This window comes from Diadema setosum, chromosome 14 (assembly GCF_964275005.1).
Source record: "Diadema setosum chromosome 14, eeDiaSeto1, whole genome shotgun sequence".
Classification (NCBI taxonomy): Eukaryota; Metazoa; Echinodermata; class Echinoidea; order Diadematoida; family Diadematidae; genus Diadema; species Diadema setosum.
Genome location: NC_092698.1, coordinates 22,226,479 through 22,244,604, shown reverse-complemented (window position 1 = coordinate 22,244,604; position 18,126 = coordinate 22,226,479). Strand labels below are relative to the sequence as shown.

General features: G+C 39.1%; 1 protein-coding gene across 5 annotated transcripts in view; it reads right to left on the bottom strand.

Annotated features, from left to right (window-relative positions):
• LOC140237434 (talin-1-like) overlaps positions 1-18,126 on the bottom strand; it is a 182,951-nt gene that overhangs the window by 56,052 nt on the left and 108,773 nt on the right. For all 5 annotated transcript variants that reach the window (XM_072317361.1, XM_072317358.1, XM_072317357.1 and 2 more), the window contains 11 exons: positions 17,533-17,700; positions 16,478-16,579; positions 15,438-15,665; positions 14,256-14,384; positions 12,919-13,047; positions 10,678-10,791; positions 9,116-9,229; positions 8,296-8,430; positions 6,908-7,036; positions 4,205-4,516; positions 1,272-1,391 (listed from right to left, as the gene is read on the bottom strand). In XM_072317361.1, coding sequence (XP_072173462.1) covers positions 1,272-1,391; positions 4,205-4,516; positions 6,908-7,036; positions 8,296-8,430; positions 9,116-9,229; positions 10,678-10,791; positions 12,919-13,047; positions 14,256-14,384; positions 15,438-15,665; positions 16,478-16,579; positions 17,533-17,700 — 1,680 coding nt within the window. The remainder of the gene's footprint in view (positions 1-1,271; positions 1,392-4,204; positions 4,517-6,907; positions 7,037-8,295; positions 8,431-9,115; positions 9,230-10,677; positions 10,792-12,918; positions 13,048-14,255; positions 14,385-15,437; positions 15,666-16,477; positions 16,580-17,532; positions 17,701-18,126) is intronic.

The following is an 18,126-nucleotide window of genomic DNA, read 5'->3' as shown; positions in this document are numbered from 1 at the left end:
GAGCAGTCAGGCAAACATTCATGGCAATATCAACACACACAAATAGAAGTACTGTATACGCCATATATTTAGCACGTCTAAATTTTCGCGAATCAGGACTTCCAACGATTTCGCGAGTGGTTGAATTCGCGATCGTGGAGTCCTGTACTGAATGGAGAAATGTACATGCATACATCACATTCATATCAGGATCAGAGTCAATATTTTTGTGTGTCTTTGATTTCGTCACAAAATTTGCGAAAATAAAAACCTGGCGAAATATTTGCCGTATACAGTATACTGTCTAATCTTCAAGTCTGTTGTAAACAAAGTAGTTGACACAATGATGCTTGACAAATACTTTCACTGGTGTCACAGTCGTCAACAGCAAAACCAGTGACAAGGTACCTTCCTGGTATATTGCAGTGCTTTGGACCACCACGCCCTATGTGGTTTCAAAATCGATATCCTCCCTGCCCCCTGCAGAATTTAGGATTTAGGATTCCAAATCATGGTGCCAGAATACTTCCGTGTGTGTCAACCATGACATGGATGTTTTATGAACCACACAAATTTCTTATTTTATAAGAAATTGTAGATTTTCAAATTCAACCAAATTTAATTTTGTTTGTTAAATACCACATTTGCTGGGCAATATCCACTGTATGCAGTATGGTAATATTTCTCTTGAACTGCCATTTTTGTTGGACAGGGCCACAACACTTAATTTTTTTTTTTTTACTTTCTGTGCACAGCAACTTCAGCTTACACTTTTTTAAGAGAACATCTTTTCAAGGAATAAACTCATTGTCAAAGACACTTGTTTTAAACTTGCTGCAGAAAGTAAAAAAGAACACATCAATTCTTCTACTATCATCACTTACACAAAACATTTGAATGGATTACAAAATGTCGACAATTGAGACTCTGCAATCATTGGGTCATGCATGAATAAGAAATGCAGGCAATATATATATATATATATATATATATATCATATATATTCATTTTGCAGTACTGTTACTTTTGAAAGATGAAATCAAGTATAGAAGCATTCCAGTAGTGTTAAAAAAAAAAATCAAAACAGTTATTGTGCATTATTACACATCAAGATGCAACATGAAAGGAGTATCTCACAAAAATGCAGTGAAAAATGCTCATTCACAATGTTCAACAAAGGGAGTTTATATTCTAGGCCTCAACAACTATGGCAGGCCAAATGGACAAACAGTAGTAAAGATGAAAATAATAATACATATTGCTAGTCTTTGCCCAAGCCACTCTGTCATTACCTTGCCGGACATGAGACCCTTGCTGGAGTCCACCACGGCGCGGATGGCCTTGTCCACGTCGCGCTGACCAGGCAGACAGTTGACGCAGTTGTTCAGGGCCACTGACACAGCCTTGGCCACCTGGTGAGAGGAAATGTTGTGTCAATTTGTGAGTAAATTTGAGAGATGATTACAAAAAGGATTCTGACAATGACAATGATGGAATAAAAGTACGCTTGAGAATCTAAAAACCCTTCACACCATCAATATGACAGCAACAACCATAAACTGTCCAACAACATCATCATCATCATCATCATCATCACCATACTCATCATTACTTCAATTATCATCATCATCATCATCATCATCATCACTATCATTTTAACTATCATACCATTATTGTAATCACCATAACAATGACACAAAAAAATTAAGCATCTCCAGTAAGACAATAATGGCAGTCATCATTCAGCTATGCTTCAACTTTCCCTGAATGTATAAGGGTGAAATTCAATTTCATACAACTGCATTTACGCAATAATCTATGATACATGTGCTGCTCACTACTGTGAAGAACAAACTAGAAATGTCGCTATGGCGACTGGTATGCCTCCGCCATAATGCATGATTTTCCCAATAGGTCTAGATAGTACATGTGGACACTGTGTAATTACATTTTCACAAAATTGGCAAAATATTGGAATGACAAGTTTGTCACAAATGTGTTGAATGTTCACCTTCCTTGACGTAGGTTTAATTGGATGAATAGGAGAGCATGTATCTAGGGATTTAAGGACTTTAACTTGACTTTAAACCATTCATACATTTAGGCATTGAGTAATTTTCAAGGTACAGGTGTGGAGAAAAAGTGCAATTTCTGAATTGAATAGTAAATTGTTACCATTTTCATCTGGCCCTTGACCCTAAAATTCATGAGATAATTACTTTCAGGTAGAACATGTATAATATGTACTAAGTTTCAAGGTAACTTGAGCCACTTCCGAGATACATTGTATGGAGGAAAAAGTTAGTTCAGCACTTTCAATTGATACTTGACCTTTTGACCTTTGAGGCAAAAAGAGAAAAAAAAAAAAACTTTCCAGAGAATTTCTATTAGGTTACACACGCATACACCAAGTGTAAAAAAATAACCCTGCTGGCATTGTATAAATATGAGGGTAATAGTAAAATTTTGAAGTCTTGCACTTGACCTTTGACCCCTGACCTTTGACCCCATGAACCCTACATTCTCTAGATAATCAGTCAGTACATGTATATACTATACGTTCCATGAAGATACCTTGAACAATTTTCCAAGGTACAGAGAAAAAAGTTTTAATATTTCTACTTGACCTTTTGACCTTTGACCTCATGACCCAAACTTTCACCAGAGAATCTTAATTGGGTAATACATGTATACACTAAGTTCCAAGAAAATATCTTCAGGCATTCAATAGATATGGTGGAAATAGTGAAATTTTATGTATTTGACCCTGACCTTTTGACCTTTGACCTCATGACCCAAACTTTCACCAGAGAATCTTAATTGGGTAATACATGAATACACTAAGTTTGAAGAAAACATCTTCAGGCATTCAATAGATATGGTGGAAATAGTGAAATTTTATGTATTTGACCCTCACCTTTTGACCTCTGACCTTTGACCTCATGACCCAAACTTTCACCAGAGAATCTTAATTGGGTAATACATGTATACACTAAGTTTCAAGAAAATATCTTCAGGCATTCAATAGATATGGTGGAAATAGTGAAATTTTATGTATTTGACCTTGACCTTTTGACCTTTGACCTTGAGCATGTGCACCCAAAAGTTGATAGGCACAACTTCACCCCCTAATACACATACAGGCCAAGTTTCATTAGGATACCTCAAAAGGTTTCGATAGTTACCTTGTCCACAAAATTCATTACGGACGGACGGAAGGACGGACGGACGGACGGACGGAAGGACGGACGGACGGACGGACGGACAACCCGAAAACATAATGCCTCCGGCACCACTTCGTGGCGGAGGCATAAAAAAAAATGAATGAATACAGACCAGATTCCAATCAATTGATAACTGGTAATTTAGCAGAAAAGGAAATGCTATCAGACAAATACCCCTCTTTACATCTCTTTCTACACTTTATCACATTTTTTTATACTTCCATATTTTTTCTCTTTTAACCTGGTTGCCAGTAAAGTCTTCATATATAATTTATCTAATCGTTATTTATTTATTCAGTATTTTTTACCCAGGGTAGCTCCATCAGTGGTTAATACACTATTATTCTCGGGAGTCCTGCAACAAATACATGTATACACATATCCACCAAAAATCACTGACTATCTAAAGCATCAGTGTAAAGCATCAATGAGTAAAATTATACAAGAGGGAGTATCCAAGCACAATAATGTATCGATAATGAAACTAAAAGAGCTTTTTTTTTTTCTGTTGACTGAAACTCTTACCTTTTTCCACTCATACATGAAAATTTGTTAAATGTACAGAAGTACATTTGTAGGGCCTGCAAATCTGAACACAAGCATGTCCTGCTACAAGATGGGATGGATCTCATAGAGGAATTCAACCTTATCAATCACAGCTCACTTATGCCTATGATTATTACATTAATGATGTTGAGTGAAATTTCTCGCACCATTCTCCACTCAGTGTCTTTGGTAAATGTTGGGTGGTGAGGTCCAAAGGACTATTTTATGTCACTACAAGCATGAAACCCACAGCCAGAGAGATATAGTGGGCTTCATATACATGTACCTCATTTGATGAAACATTGATTCTGACTGGTTGATATCGGGGGGCATAAATTCAACTATTGCCTGCAACCCAAAAGTACTTAAACTACCCCACAGTGCTAAACCACCCAATAGTACTATCCTGGGAAAAGAAGACTATATGACTGTTATTATGTAACAATGTGACTCACCTGGGCCAGTCGCTGCTGGTTGGATGGGTCGTCCAGGTTCTGCAGAGCCTTCTTAGCCTCCTCCAGTAGGCTGGCTGACTTGTTCATCACGTCCTTGGCGTGGTCCACGATGCTCTCCTGCACCTCCGCATCGCCCGAGCTGGCTGCCACGCCCCTCACCGCCCCCTTCAGGTTCTTGAGGGCATTGGCCGTGTCCCGGGCCGCCATGCCCGTGTAGTTCTCGTTACCCTGGGCGGCTGCGGTCAGCAGCTGCGCCATGGACGCGCCAACACCCTTGGATGTTGCGCTGAGCTGGGCGGCGCAGGTCTCGGGCTATTTTAGGGGAGGAGGGAGGGGAGGAGGAATAGGGGGTGGGGTGATGTTTGGTGGTTGATGCAAGTCAAAGATAAAGTTTGATAGAGATGGGAAGGGTTCATTCATAAGGGAGGGAAAAGAGTTATACATATATAAGTTGGTTAGTTGAAATAGGACAGAGAGCTATGGATCAGGGGGTTCATTGCCCTAATAATACTTGAGTAGTGGTAGCAATTGAGTAATATCTTTATTCAACAAAAGATACCTTCAAGGAATAGATATATACACTGTACCTGGTACATTCTGGGTGACTGCTCAAATGTGCATGGACAGAGGTTTCAGTGACATTTAAGAAATATTCTTGTACTGTACTTCACAACAGAGTCCATCTCACTATATTGGGGGCTTCAACAAACACCTTAATGAGTACATTGTACATTGGTGTATATCACAAAATGTGTCATATACAAACTTGTCTCAATCAATACATGTATTTCTGTGCCATGAATATTTTCAAACGGTTAATGGTTTTCATGCATTCATCAACAATGGAAACAAAACCATCAAGATTTTGTGTCTTCACCAATGGCATACATGTTGTATTTCACAGGTATGGAATAATCAAATATATCAAATGTTATTCAGATTCACTTTGGTACAATAAATATACCAGAATTTAAGTATATCGAGCCAATATTTAATCAAAATAACAATGAAATTACTCTGAATATACTGTGGTGATAAAAACACATCTTCAGATATTTTTTTATTATTATTTGCGAATGAATATTTTGTTGGAATGAGGAACATTTTTGTGAATTGTATAAATTTTGTAAGTGAAGAGAAAGTGGGATGGGAATGGATAAGGTTTACAACAGCAGGGACTTAAATTAGTCAGAAACGTATACCAGAAGGCGTGGTTAATATGTTTTGTGTAATCTAATCATGACAAAATTATCAACAACAGCCAACTGTTTTTTTTCATCATGCCAACTTCAAGGTAAGTGTTTTAGACAGACGAAACATCAAACAATTAAGACAAACACAAAACATATAGTAAGATCAAATCATTCACAATTTGATAATCAATGTATCCATTGCAGCCGTTTTCCTGATGTTCATCCATCTGATCACGGTTTACTTTGGAAACAATTTGCTCATGATGCTATTTTTCTCAACTGACAAATTTGTTTGCCCACCCCCCCCCCCAAAAAAAAAAAAATATACAGTGCATCAAGGGTAAAATTCAGATTCATGCATGATGTCCATTGGCAAAATGTATCATGGGACATCCCTGTTTGTCTGATTTAAAGGTACAGTATATATAGCACTTCTGACTACCTTTAAAGGAACACATCAAACAGACGAAAGAAAAGAAACAAAAACATCTCACCCAACCAGGTCCTGACAGAATAGAACAGTGTTAGAAAAACACTGCTATATGACAGAAATGCAAGTATATCTTTACAAAAAAAGTACAGGCATAAACTTCAATCTGTTTTTTTTTCTAAATCTGACGATGCTTTGGAAAATGCACTCACATGCTGACGGCAAAATGCTAGAGGAGTACAGTCAACCCTTGACCTGAAATCTGTAACACTCCCCTCTCTTCTGGGGTGGGGCAGTTTAAAGTGAGACAGATATAGGCTTTTACACAGCAAAGGTTCAGCGTGATTATTCCTACAACTAATAAAGTTACCAAATTCAATGAACCCCCCCCCCCCAAAAAAAAAAAAGAAAAAAAAAGAAAAGAAGTATGCAATTATCATGGAGAATTTGTTCTTCTTTAGTGATGAAAAAAGAAGAAATAGATTAAGACAAATCAAAAAAAAAATGAAACCAGCTACTGATCACTGATACTATTTTCAATTTGATCAAATATACAAAGAGCTCTGTATTTTGCATCACATACAGCATAACAATAAGAGACTGCTGTGATTACATGTGACAGTGTTCCAGATTTCGGTTGAGTTGACTGTAAGAACATGGAAAATGCACAGATTCCATGCACACAAATACTCTGTGCTGATATGTACCTCAAACAATCCAATCATGCAAAGTTAGAAGAAAAAAAAATAGGGGGTATGAGAATAATATAAAAGACCACAGAGTAGCAGGTGTGTATTTCCAAGATATCCTTGAGTTGTCACTGTTCCAAACAACTCTCAGTCATCATAGAAGTGAAGGTTATATAGTAATTCCTTTCAGTTGATTAATACTGTCATATCTGACTTGATGTGATAGGCCTGTGTGTTTTACTGCACAAAAGGGAAATGCTGTGTGTGTGCCTGTCCTGTAATATGACGGTGTGTGTGTGTGTAAGATGTCGAGTCTGCAAGATGAAAAGGGTAAGAGTATATAAACATAAAATAAAAATGGCAAATGGCTACCACGCGGTGGCACCCTTACCGTCTCTCCAGGCAGCGGATGGAGGTTCCCTTGCTGGGCATTCCGCTTGACCTGGTCAAGCTCGTCCTCAAGGCTGTGGATCATCTCAAGTGCGTTGTCGATCTCCATGGCACCACATGCTTCCTGGGCCTGGGGGGATGGGGGTAATAGAGGAGGAGGAAGAGGAGAAGGAGGAGGAGGAGGGGAGGAGGAGGAGGGGAGGAGGAGGAGGAGGAGAGGATTCAGTACAAGGCACATGGATCATGGATGCATATTTGTCAACTTTGAAGCACTAGTTTTGCTTTCACAAGACAAAGGCATCTTGAAAGGAATAGGCTAAATTTTTTTGTTGGGTTTTCTTTTTTTTTCATTTCAGAGTGTGGACCAGCAAAATTTATTCGGCATCAAACAAACTTGCTCAAGGCAGAATATGCTGAGAAATACCAACACAGATGTAAATAAGTGGGACAAATATAATTTCAATTTCACATGCACACAACAGTGTGCAGCTTTCTCACTTTACCCCTCAACTGCAATATCATAGTAAATGCCTTATTTGCACAATCAAGATCCAAATAGTATAGTACACTTTTTTTCCTCGTAATACTTCCTTCTACATTTCTCATATTTTCATTGCTGATCATTTTCATGTCATACTTTATTTTCTTTTCAAGTCAGAACTTGTCATTCACTTGAAATTTCTCTGTGTATGTTGCTCTGGTATGACAAGCTTTGATGTCTCCTTTAATAGATTTATCCCTTGCTATATATATTATAAACAGGGTCATGATACCATGCATAATCCTTGGAGCCACTTGGGTTGAGGCTTTGAAGAGCTGTTGCATTTGATTACAGCATCAAACATGATTACACCCAATTTCCTATAAACACTTGCTGTCAGTACACACCAAAGCATCATTCAAAACAATTAGGTCAAACTTCCTGCAATTCGCCGAGTTTGACGTCACCTGGCCAAATGAAGCGCCCGAAAATGGGTGCAGAAATTCCAATCGGGCAAAGGTGACAATTAAATCTAGACTTTAATGTGCTGAAGGTAATTATTGGCCGGAAGCACTAGACGAGGACCCTACATATAGCTTACTTCCTCCCTGTGACACACACAGCGTTCTGCTGTGATGACAGACATATGGCATTGTAAAACCTGGTCAAAAGGAAAGGATGATGTCCTATTTAATGCCAAGAGATATATACCGGTAAGATGCACATATACAAGATGAGTCACAAAAAAATAAATAAATAAAAAATGAAAAATGCGCATAAAAGACAAAAGATTAACATGGCAAGCTGATTTTAAGAGGCAATATTGATTGAGAAAGAGGTAAAAAATCTGTAAAAACGAGATACAGAAACAAAACACCTGAAAATTGCTGCAAAAACCTGTGACTTACTTTGGATGCGACACTCTTGAGCTCTGCCAGGGCCGCGCTGAAGTTCTTATGGCAGTTGTTGAGCTGCATGGCAGCAGCCGGGTCGTTGACAGTCGGGAGAGCCTGCTTGCAAGCGGTCACCAACTTTGTGCCGGGCTGTGTGTATATTGGGAGGGGGAAATTGACATCATTTAAACATCAGTTTCAACCATGAATTGTACAATTTATGAACGACAAGAAAAACACTCACGAAGATGCTCATACCTTTTCATTTCTAGAGTGGGCACACGAGTCATACTGCTGCATCATTTCAGTCAATTTCACTTGATCACAAGCCGAGAACAGAACTTTTTTTTCACCTCCTTGTCCTTGTCCAATATTTCTTCATATGGGACATCAAGCAAACCTAGTGGTTCCTCTTTTGTTTGTTTGTTTGTTATCGTTACTGTTTTTATACTAAACACTGAAGCTAATCGTCATTTCATAAACAGATTCAACCATGAATATCAACTTCCAGAATCAATTCTCTCTCTTAAAAAGATATTACAATGTTACCATGGACTTGGCTACATTACAACGGGTGATGAAAGATACAGTGTACAACACTGTATATCAACATCCATAGGTGTTTTAATAATGACATCATAATTTTCAAAACATTTCTTTGCTTGCATGCTCCTTTGAACATGATAATACCACTCAGTTTGCAAAGTTTGACAATTCTTTTTTTCTTTTAATTCTTTTTTTTTTTCTTTTCTTCTAATTAGGCTACCACACCATCAAAAAAGTTTTTAATTTGTTTTGTTTTGCTTTCTTCTTTTCTATCAGGGACCCTGCATACCTGGACAAAGTTCTGGCTGGCATTGATGAGGCTGATCTGGGCCCTGGAGCTGTCTGGTTGGTTGACGGAATCTCTAACCCCGTGGATCAGGGCTGGAAGATGCTCGGCTACAACCTGCCAACGAGAACAAGACGGAACACACACACGATATGAGCTGGTCATTTTTTAATTCTGCAGAACACCCCTAAAAAAATCCACCACAACAGTCACAACACAACAAAATTCTGACTGGTTGCTTAAAAAAAAAAAAAAAAAAATTACATGTAGCTGGCAATAAAACTAGTACGCTACATTCTGTATCTCATCTGAGATTATCTTGTGATGCATTGACCTTTTTTCCTGTCGTTCTATCTATCTATCTATCTATCTATCTCTGTATGTCTCCTGTCTCTGTCATTCTCAACTATTCTGCCTGTGACGTCTATCACCAAATGATGCCGTCATGATGCGAACAGCTACATTGTAATTATCTTTGACATCAATTCTACCACAAGCACCAATCTCACATCAACTGGCTTCATAACATCTTTGTCATCACCATGACAACCATCAATGGGGTTAAAGTGAAACATATTTCCCACATGACTGCAGAAACTGGTGATTTTTGCTCCAAAGGAAGACTTTTGCATGACAAATAACACTGTGATAAAGGGTTTACAGTCAACTAATGATGAAAATGCAAAATATTACCCAAAAAGGTATGCCGAAAGTATTGAAATCTCAGAGCATTCCTATTCTTGGTTGCTATGTGGTGTTTTATGATTAATTACATTGATTACAATATATCAGACCACTGCAGCAGCAACATCCATTGTGCAAAAGTGGATTGCATTCGAAGCTGGTTAGCTGCATGCGATTCAATACTACTGCTAGGGTTCTGTTTAGATCATCACATGCTAATTATATTCTTTCTACCCAGTACCGAAAAGGGGAGGGCACCTCAGGAATAGTCGGTTACACTAACTTTTATCATGATCTCAAAATACTTCAGAACTCATTATCCTAGCAAATCGTGTCAGCCAGCCACACAAGTTTCTTGGTAAGTTTTTTGATACACTGCAAAGCAAATTCCAAATGGTGGAAGATGAATTTTGAGCCTTTCTGAGTACTACATGTATGTTTTAACTTTAACCTGTCGAGGACGAGTCCGGAGTAGACTCGGGCAGGTGTCTACGGGAAATGCATGTTGAAGCAAAATCAGTCCATCCTCAACGGGTCCAGGGAATCAGCAGCATCTCTCTCATTGTCCCATACACTGTATACGCCGAATATTTCGCGAGGTTTTTATTTTCGCGAATTTCGCGAGTCAGGTGCTATTTGCGAAATTAAAGACACGCGAAAATATGGACTCTGATCCCGCTGTGAATGTGACGTACGCGTATACACTCCTCCGTTCATTACAGGATTCCACAATCACGAATTTAACCAATCACGAAATCGTCGGGAATTCCCGATTCGCGAAAATTTAGACTCGCGAAATATATGGCGTATACAGAGTAACCACAGTCTCTCTGTTCTCCCCCTGTCTCCCACAGATATCTCCTCCCATCCCTTCTACTCACCTTGCACTCATCCACGAGTGCCTGCTGGGCAGCTGAGTTGCTGTTGGTTGGGCCCGCCCCCTGGGCAGCGGAGATGGTCTGGGTCGCCAGGGCAGCGGCTTGCTTGGCGCAGGTCTGCAGGGAGAGGAGTATGATGGGGCAGAATGGTGAACAAAACATGAAGAAAACTCAATCACTGCCCCAAGAGGAAAGAAACATCACACAAAAATGCTATCTATCATTTGAGATTGAGGACGGTGGTAGTGTCCTCAAACAGTCTGTAGCAATTCTACATCTTTCTAGGTCCCGTTGATGTTTGCAATAATTCCATCAACCATAGCAACAACTTCAATTTTCCCTGTTGATTGGTTCCCTTTTTGATGTTGCCATAGTAACTGCAATCATTGCAACCTCAAATATCCGCCGACCTCTTTTGAAATGGGCCCCTGGTCTAGAGCTGAGCAGTTGCTTGAATACAAATATCCTCTTCATTGACCATGAAAAAAAAAATTCCATCCTAAACACTGGGGTATTATTTGACATCTAACAATCAGGTGATACAAAATATAACTTGACAGAAACCATAGATCATGAAGCTACTTTAATTCAAATGTGCATGCTTGCACTAGACTCATAAATGAAACTAGAAATGTCGCTATGGTGACTGATGCCTCCGCCATAATGCATGATTCTCCCAATAGGCGTATAGTACAATGTCTTCACAATGTGTGATCCATGATAGTTTCACATAACTGGCAAAATATTGAAATGACAGGTTTGTCAGAAATGTTTTGAACTGGGTTTGCTATATAATTTTCTAAGAGTGCAGGTACACATATTTGGGGAATTTGGGGGAAGTTTATGCATTGAGTAATTTCCAAGGTACAAAGAAAGAGTGTGATGACAGTACAAAATAGATTTTTTTTTTTTTTTTTTTGGGGGGGGGGCATTGAAACCTGGCCTTTGACCCTTAACCTTTGACCTTTGACCTTCTGGCTCGAAATTTCCCGCAGAATCTCCATTAGGTAATGCATGTATTAAGTTTTGAAACTAAGCATTGCAAGCATTGCATACACTAGTATATGAGGGAAATAGTAAAATTTTGAGGAGTTGACCTTGACCTTTGACCCCTGACTATTGACCCATGACCCCTAAATTCCCTGGATAATCCATGCCAGACAGTACATGCATATGTACCAAGTTCCACGAAGATACATCGTACCATTTGCGAGAAAAGTAATATTGCAACATTTTCACCTAACCTTTGACCTTTTGACCTTTGACCTTATGACATAAAATTCTCTCTGGAGAATCCTTACGCAGTAGTACATGTCCACATCAAGTTTCAAGAAAATACCTTCTGGCATTGCATAGATAGGGGGGAAATTGCAACATTTGTAGCATTTGACCTTGACTTTTTGACCTTTGACCTCTTGCCAATGTCACTAAAATCTACTCAACTAATTGCCCATCATACATCATCCTTGGACCAAGTTTGGTGAAAGCTGCTTCATCAAGTTTCGAGTTATCACGTAAACAGATAAATTTTAGGATTTGACCTTGATCTTTGACCTTTGACCTCTGTCCGATTTCACTGAAAAACTAATCAAGTAATTGTCCCATCATACATCATCCTCCAACAAAGTTTGGTGAAATTTGCTCCACCCAGTCTTGACTTATCGCGTAAACGGATACAATTTCATGATTTGACCTTGACCTTTGACCTTTAGCCGATATCACCCAAAATCTAATCAAATAATTGCCCCATCATACTTCATACTTGGACCAAGTTTGATAAAATTCCAGCAAATAATACTCAACTTATTGCGTAAACGAAAGCGGACGGACGGACGTACGGACGTACAGACGGACGGACGTCGGACGGACGGACAACCCAAAAACATAATGCCTCCGGCACCACTTCGTGGCGGAGGCATAAAAATGGCAAAATGATAAAAACTGATAAAGTGTATATCACTTTCAGAAAAGCGATGCACCACATTGTTTCCAAAGTGGATGTAACATTAATGATAAAGCACTTGTCGTAATGGTGTTTCATAAGCAAAAGTGACCATTCTTTTTCTACATACAGTGTATCAATGTCATACATTTGTGAGTTTGAGTATCCAATCCTTTAATGCCATCATGACATCAATTCAGCTGAACACTATTTTACCAAAAGGCTTCAGGATGGAGTAAAATCTAAAGTTTCTGTCACCTAAAATAAACAAACAAACAAAAAAAGCGACAACACTGTTCTACCTCGAGCTTGATGATGAGCTTCTTCTTGAGGGCGTTGTTTGCTGCAGCGTTGGTGGCAGCACGCAGTTCCTCGGCCGCCTCTCGCAGGCGCTGCTGCTGTACTGGATCATTGGGGCTGCCGGCGCATAACTGTGGGAGTAGGTGGAAGAACAAAATGTCAAAACAATTTCACATCCAATATAAAGTCATTCTATTTACCTTGAAGCTTTTTTTTTTTTCTTCTTCTATCTTTCTTCTTGGGGGGGGGGGGGGGTAGGTAAACATTGTATTCTACCTGCAATTTAATAGTATGGTGCCCTGTATGACAAGGATTGGGTACTGTAAAGGTGGGTATTTTCACACGAGTAATTTTTTGCACTGGACTGCTTAAGATGATGTTTTTAATTCTGCAGAATCAAGACATCAACTACTGGAACATATGACATGCAAAAATAATTGGCTGCTTTTATTTTTGTGAGTAGTTTCTGGTCGCGCAATATACACAAAAATGTCAAAACTGTGAAAATTTCCACTTTTACAGTAATGCCTGTGAAAAGCTTTACAGTTGCCATGGTTACAGTCAATGGGATAACATATATTAAATGTATGCAGATAATATTCATTCATTCATTTATTCATTCTCAATCAAAGTTGGGGGGGGGGGAGGAAAAAGACACAGTTTCTACATGAATATATGTAGAATCAGACTGGATGTTCAATGCAAACGTAGTTCGGGAGATACAGGGAATGATCAACACCGTGACCACATTCAAAGTGGTAGGATGTTACACCAAATTTGATTTGATTAGATTCCCTTTTATTTCTGAATTCTTTTCCAAACAGTCAAACATGAACAACATTCATTCTTTGAAGCATAATGAAAAGGGAATGTAACAAAGTATGATCCCACACCACCAATCAACTAAATTGTGAAACATGATTACGTGATCTTGAGAGAGAGAGAAATAAGTAGGGATTGAAAAAATGGCAATAGACAAGAGAAAAAAAAAATGCAGGAGACTTTCATTTGAAGCTACTGCAAAAGCTCTTATTTTTGTGAGGGTTTGATTTTTGCCAATTTGACAACACACAAAAATAACTCCATCTGATCTCATTAAATTTATGGACAGGAGTTCTTTCACTTAAGATAGCCTTGGTGTGAGTGTGCAAAACAATATCGTATGAAAATGTTTTGTGACCTCCTCTATCGCAGAAATATCTGTATGTCAAAATAACAGCTTTAAAAGTATTGCTTGATCTTAATCGAGGGAGGCATGCAAGAGGAGACAATTTTTTTTTTAAATAAATGAATAAAACATTACGAAAACCCCCCAATCACAAAAAAGGTGACAACGAACCTTGGCAGCTTCAACCATCCTAGCTGTGGCATCGGCCAGCTGCTTGGCAGCCCCGAGCAGCCTCTTCTGGGAGTCGCCCTCCACATCCTCTGCCTCGCCCTTGATGGCATTCACCAGCTGGGACGTTGCCTGGAGGAGGGAAAGGGAACGAGAGGGGTGAGGGAAGGGGGAAGGGGAGAAGGGGGGGGGGTGTGAGGGAGAAATGTCATCATCATGTGAATCTTCTCAAGTGAATTGAATGCTTCACTCAGTCCCATGCAAATCATTTGACAAAAAACAAAAAGGAGCTCACTTCAACTCATACTTATTCGAATCTTCAAGCTGACATCAATAACTTTCAGTTGTATTGTATTGTATTGTATTGTATTGTATTGTATTGTATTGTATTGTATTGATTTTATTTTATTTCTGAATTTCTTTTTCATACATAAATGTAATACAAAGTCAATTCAATGAACTACTTGAGCACAAAATTATTTAAATCTAACAGTTGAATCAGATAAATGGTTAATTCAAATATCCAACATTATTCTATCAAAATGCAAAATGAAAACAAGTAGACGTTATTTCATGCATATAAGAAAACACAGAATCCCGTGTATCTGTCATTCAAAAGACAAATTAAGCAACTCTAGATATAACAGAAATACAGGAGACCATAATCAAACGCAGAAGCTTAACTAGGATAATGGCCTCAGAAATGACTGTCTAAATAATAGGACATACTTAGAAGATGTATTCACATCACCCTTCACTGAGAGGAGATAAAGAGAGAGAGAGAGAGGGAAGAAAGTACACACACACACAAATTCTGTGGCCATCAACAATATGCTTGAGTAGGTTTGATTAATCACCTCTTTCTGTGCCAATGAGACAAATGTGCACAAATTTCACACACAATATATATAAAAGTACCTATGGACAAGAAATTGATGTGGCATGCAAAGGGTGAAAAGTCACTTTAAGCCACAAAATAATGCTATAAAATTTGACTAAAATTTGTCAAACGACATGAACTCGATATTTCTCAAATTTTTCCCCAAATTTGATCAAAAATCAATATAAGCACTACATAAAGATGTCCGTCTATGCAATGTCCTTGTGCATACCATAGCATTTGCTAGCAGTTTCCAAGAAGACAATATCACAATGACCACAAGGCTGGACGACCCGAGGACTCACCATAGCTAGGAGTTTGGCCTGCTTGACCATCTCGGCCGCGTTGCCCACGCTGCTGAAGAGCTTGTCGGTGGCGGTGACGATGCGGTCGCAGGCCTCGTCGTAGAGCGGCTGGGCGCGGTGGCTGCCCGTGCCCTGCTTGACGTGCTGCAGCAGGTTGTTGAGCGCCTTGGTGACGGCCGTGGCTGCCTCCCCGAGGTCCTGGAGCAAGTTTTCGTCGTCGGTGGCTTGCTGCGAGGTGGAATCAGGGGAATCTTCTGAAGTGAATTCAATGCTTCTCTTGTTTTGTTTTGTTTTGGTTTTTTTTGCATGCAAGACTATTCACATGGATACATAAACATTACCAGTGTTCAAACAGACCTCAATATATTTTTTCAATATTGTGGCTATCAACAATATGGCCGGAGTAGGCTTCATTAATGACCACTTTAAGTCTGTATGAGGATTGATTTAAGTTATCTAAACAAAGTCAAATCAATCATTATCAAATCTAGCTCTAAATTTGATTCAAATGAATATAAGTTTACACTACATAGAATTGACAGTGATAACATACACAAAGTCTGATAACCTTAGTACTATTGTATACATTTGAAATGACATATCAAACTGATTACAATTCTTACACTGTAACACACATGTTGCTAGCTTTCAGTGATGAATATAGACTGAAAAAAAAAAAAAAATGTCCTTGATACATGATACATGTAGAATGTACACAAGTCAAATTGCTTAAGCATATCATAGTGCTGAGTCCTAGCCCTGTGTTTTCCCAATCACAAGATGCTTATTATCTGACAGAAGACACAGCAAGTAAATGGGCAAATATCACCCCAACATATGAGGGATCATGGCTCCGGCATCTTTCAAGGGAGAGGCACAACACAGCGATCCCCTAATCATTACCGTCCTCCCCCCTACTACCACCACCTCACCTCCATCTGACATCACCTTCACCATGGTTACCCAACCACATCTACACCTGCTCTACCCCCTTCCCTCTCCATCCCCCTTCCCCCCACGGAGTCCCCTCCGGTCCTCACCCGTGAGGCATCCACCACATTCTCGACAGACTTGGCCACGAGCTTGGCCGCCTCCACCAGCTGCTCCTGGCAAGCTGGGCTGCTGATGGTGGGCGCGATAACCTGGCAAGAGGGGGGTAAAGTCATGTGATTAATACCAACAAAAGGGTACATGCGACTTGCCCTATAACAAAACATTCACGTAATGCTTTCGGAAAGGGAAACACCAAACAACAGAAAAGAAATATCCACTGCCCCTTTTTATTTGTGACTCTCTCAGTAAAAGGATCTCAGCATATGCAATCTCCTTCTTCTGGAGGTTTTTGGATTGTGTAGTTGTTGTTTTTTTTTTGTTGCTACGCTCCATATTTTGTTAAACTTCATGACCTTTAGAGTGATGATGGGCACTGTGGGTGAGTACGGCATGACATGTGGCATCTGCAAACAAGCTATTTATGCTCAGAGAATGCACCTGAATTTGAATGGAATAATGATGGCAAACCAAAAACATACAAATCCCCTCTCAAAATTTATTGATCTTGTAGAGAGGTATGATGCAAAGAACAGATCTCATAGCTTCACAGGCATGTAGATGCATATCTGCATCATAACTTGGGATGACATACCCATCTAATGTTACTAGTTCTACATGTGTGTTTGCAGATACTTTTCTGCATTTCTTTCATACAAAAATGTTGATAACAATAATTTGATATTACAAGAAAGTAATGATGTGATTAACAAAAAAAAAATACAGATAAAAAAATAGATATATGGACATAAAACGTTGTTTGGTAAAATGAATAAAATTTTGATTAATGCAGAGGACGACACTATCATATTAAAGCTGTTTTGCAGAGGAACACACTAGTATGCCCTAGCCCTGTACTGTGCAACAGAGGTTCTTTTAATGTGTGTTGCGTCATGCACTATGCACTGATACATTAACAGAACACAGGACTATTCACTTGGTGTTTCTCTGTCGTATCAATGCGTGGCATTTTCACTAACTGGGCATAAGTTTCTACAAACTGACTAGAAAATGGAACAGCAAATACGGGAAACTACCAACGTACTTTCGTGCATGCGACGAGCTGAGAGGTGTTGAGGGCGCACTGTGTGGCTGAGCCGATGACCCTACTCTGTTGTTCAGAGTCCTCAGTCTTGCTGGCCACATTCTTAGCCTTCAGCACAAGGGAAGCAGTGGCATTGGCAACGGCCTTGGCCAGGGCCAGGAGAGCATCCTGAAAGAAGTGAAAGAAATTGGCATTAAAATAAACATCTCAGAATTCCAAATGCTCAAACATACATGAAAATAATATATTATTCCCCATTTCTTTATTCAGCATTTTAGATGTAATAATATTGTAATCCAGTCTAACAATCACACAGAAAACCAATTTTTATTACATTCCAGTTGAACAATCTCCAAAAGAGCATGCACCTGAGAAATTCAAATTTCTAAGTCTATTCCGCTATAAGCTCTACGTTATATAATACCCACAGTGTATCATGATCCTCCAGTCATATGGTGTGACAGACTATAGTTAATACATTTATTCTGTTACCATATGCATCATGAAGATGGAGAATGAAAAAATTGAACACAAAATTTTACACTAAACTGTGTGTGCACCTGCATACATACAAGTTGGACCTCTGTACACTAA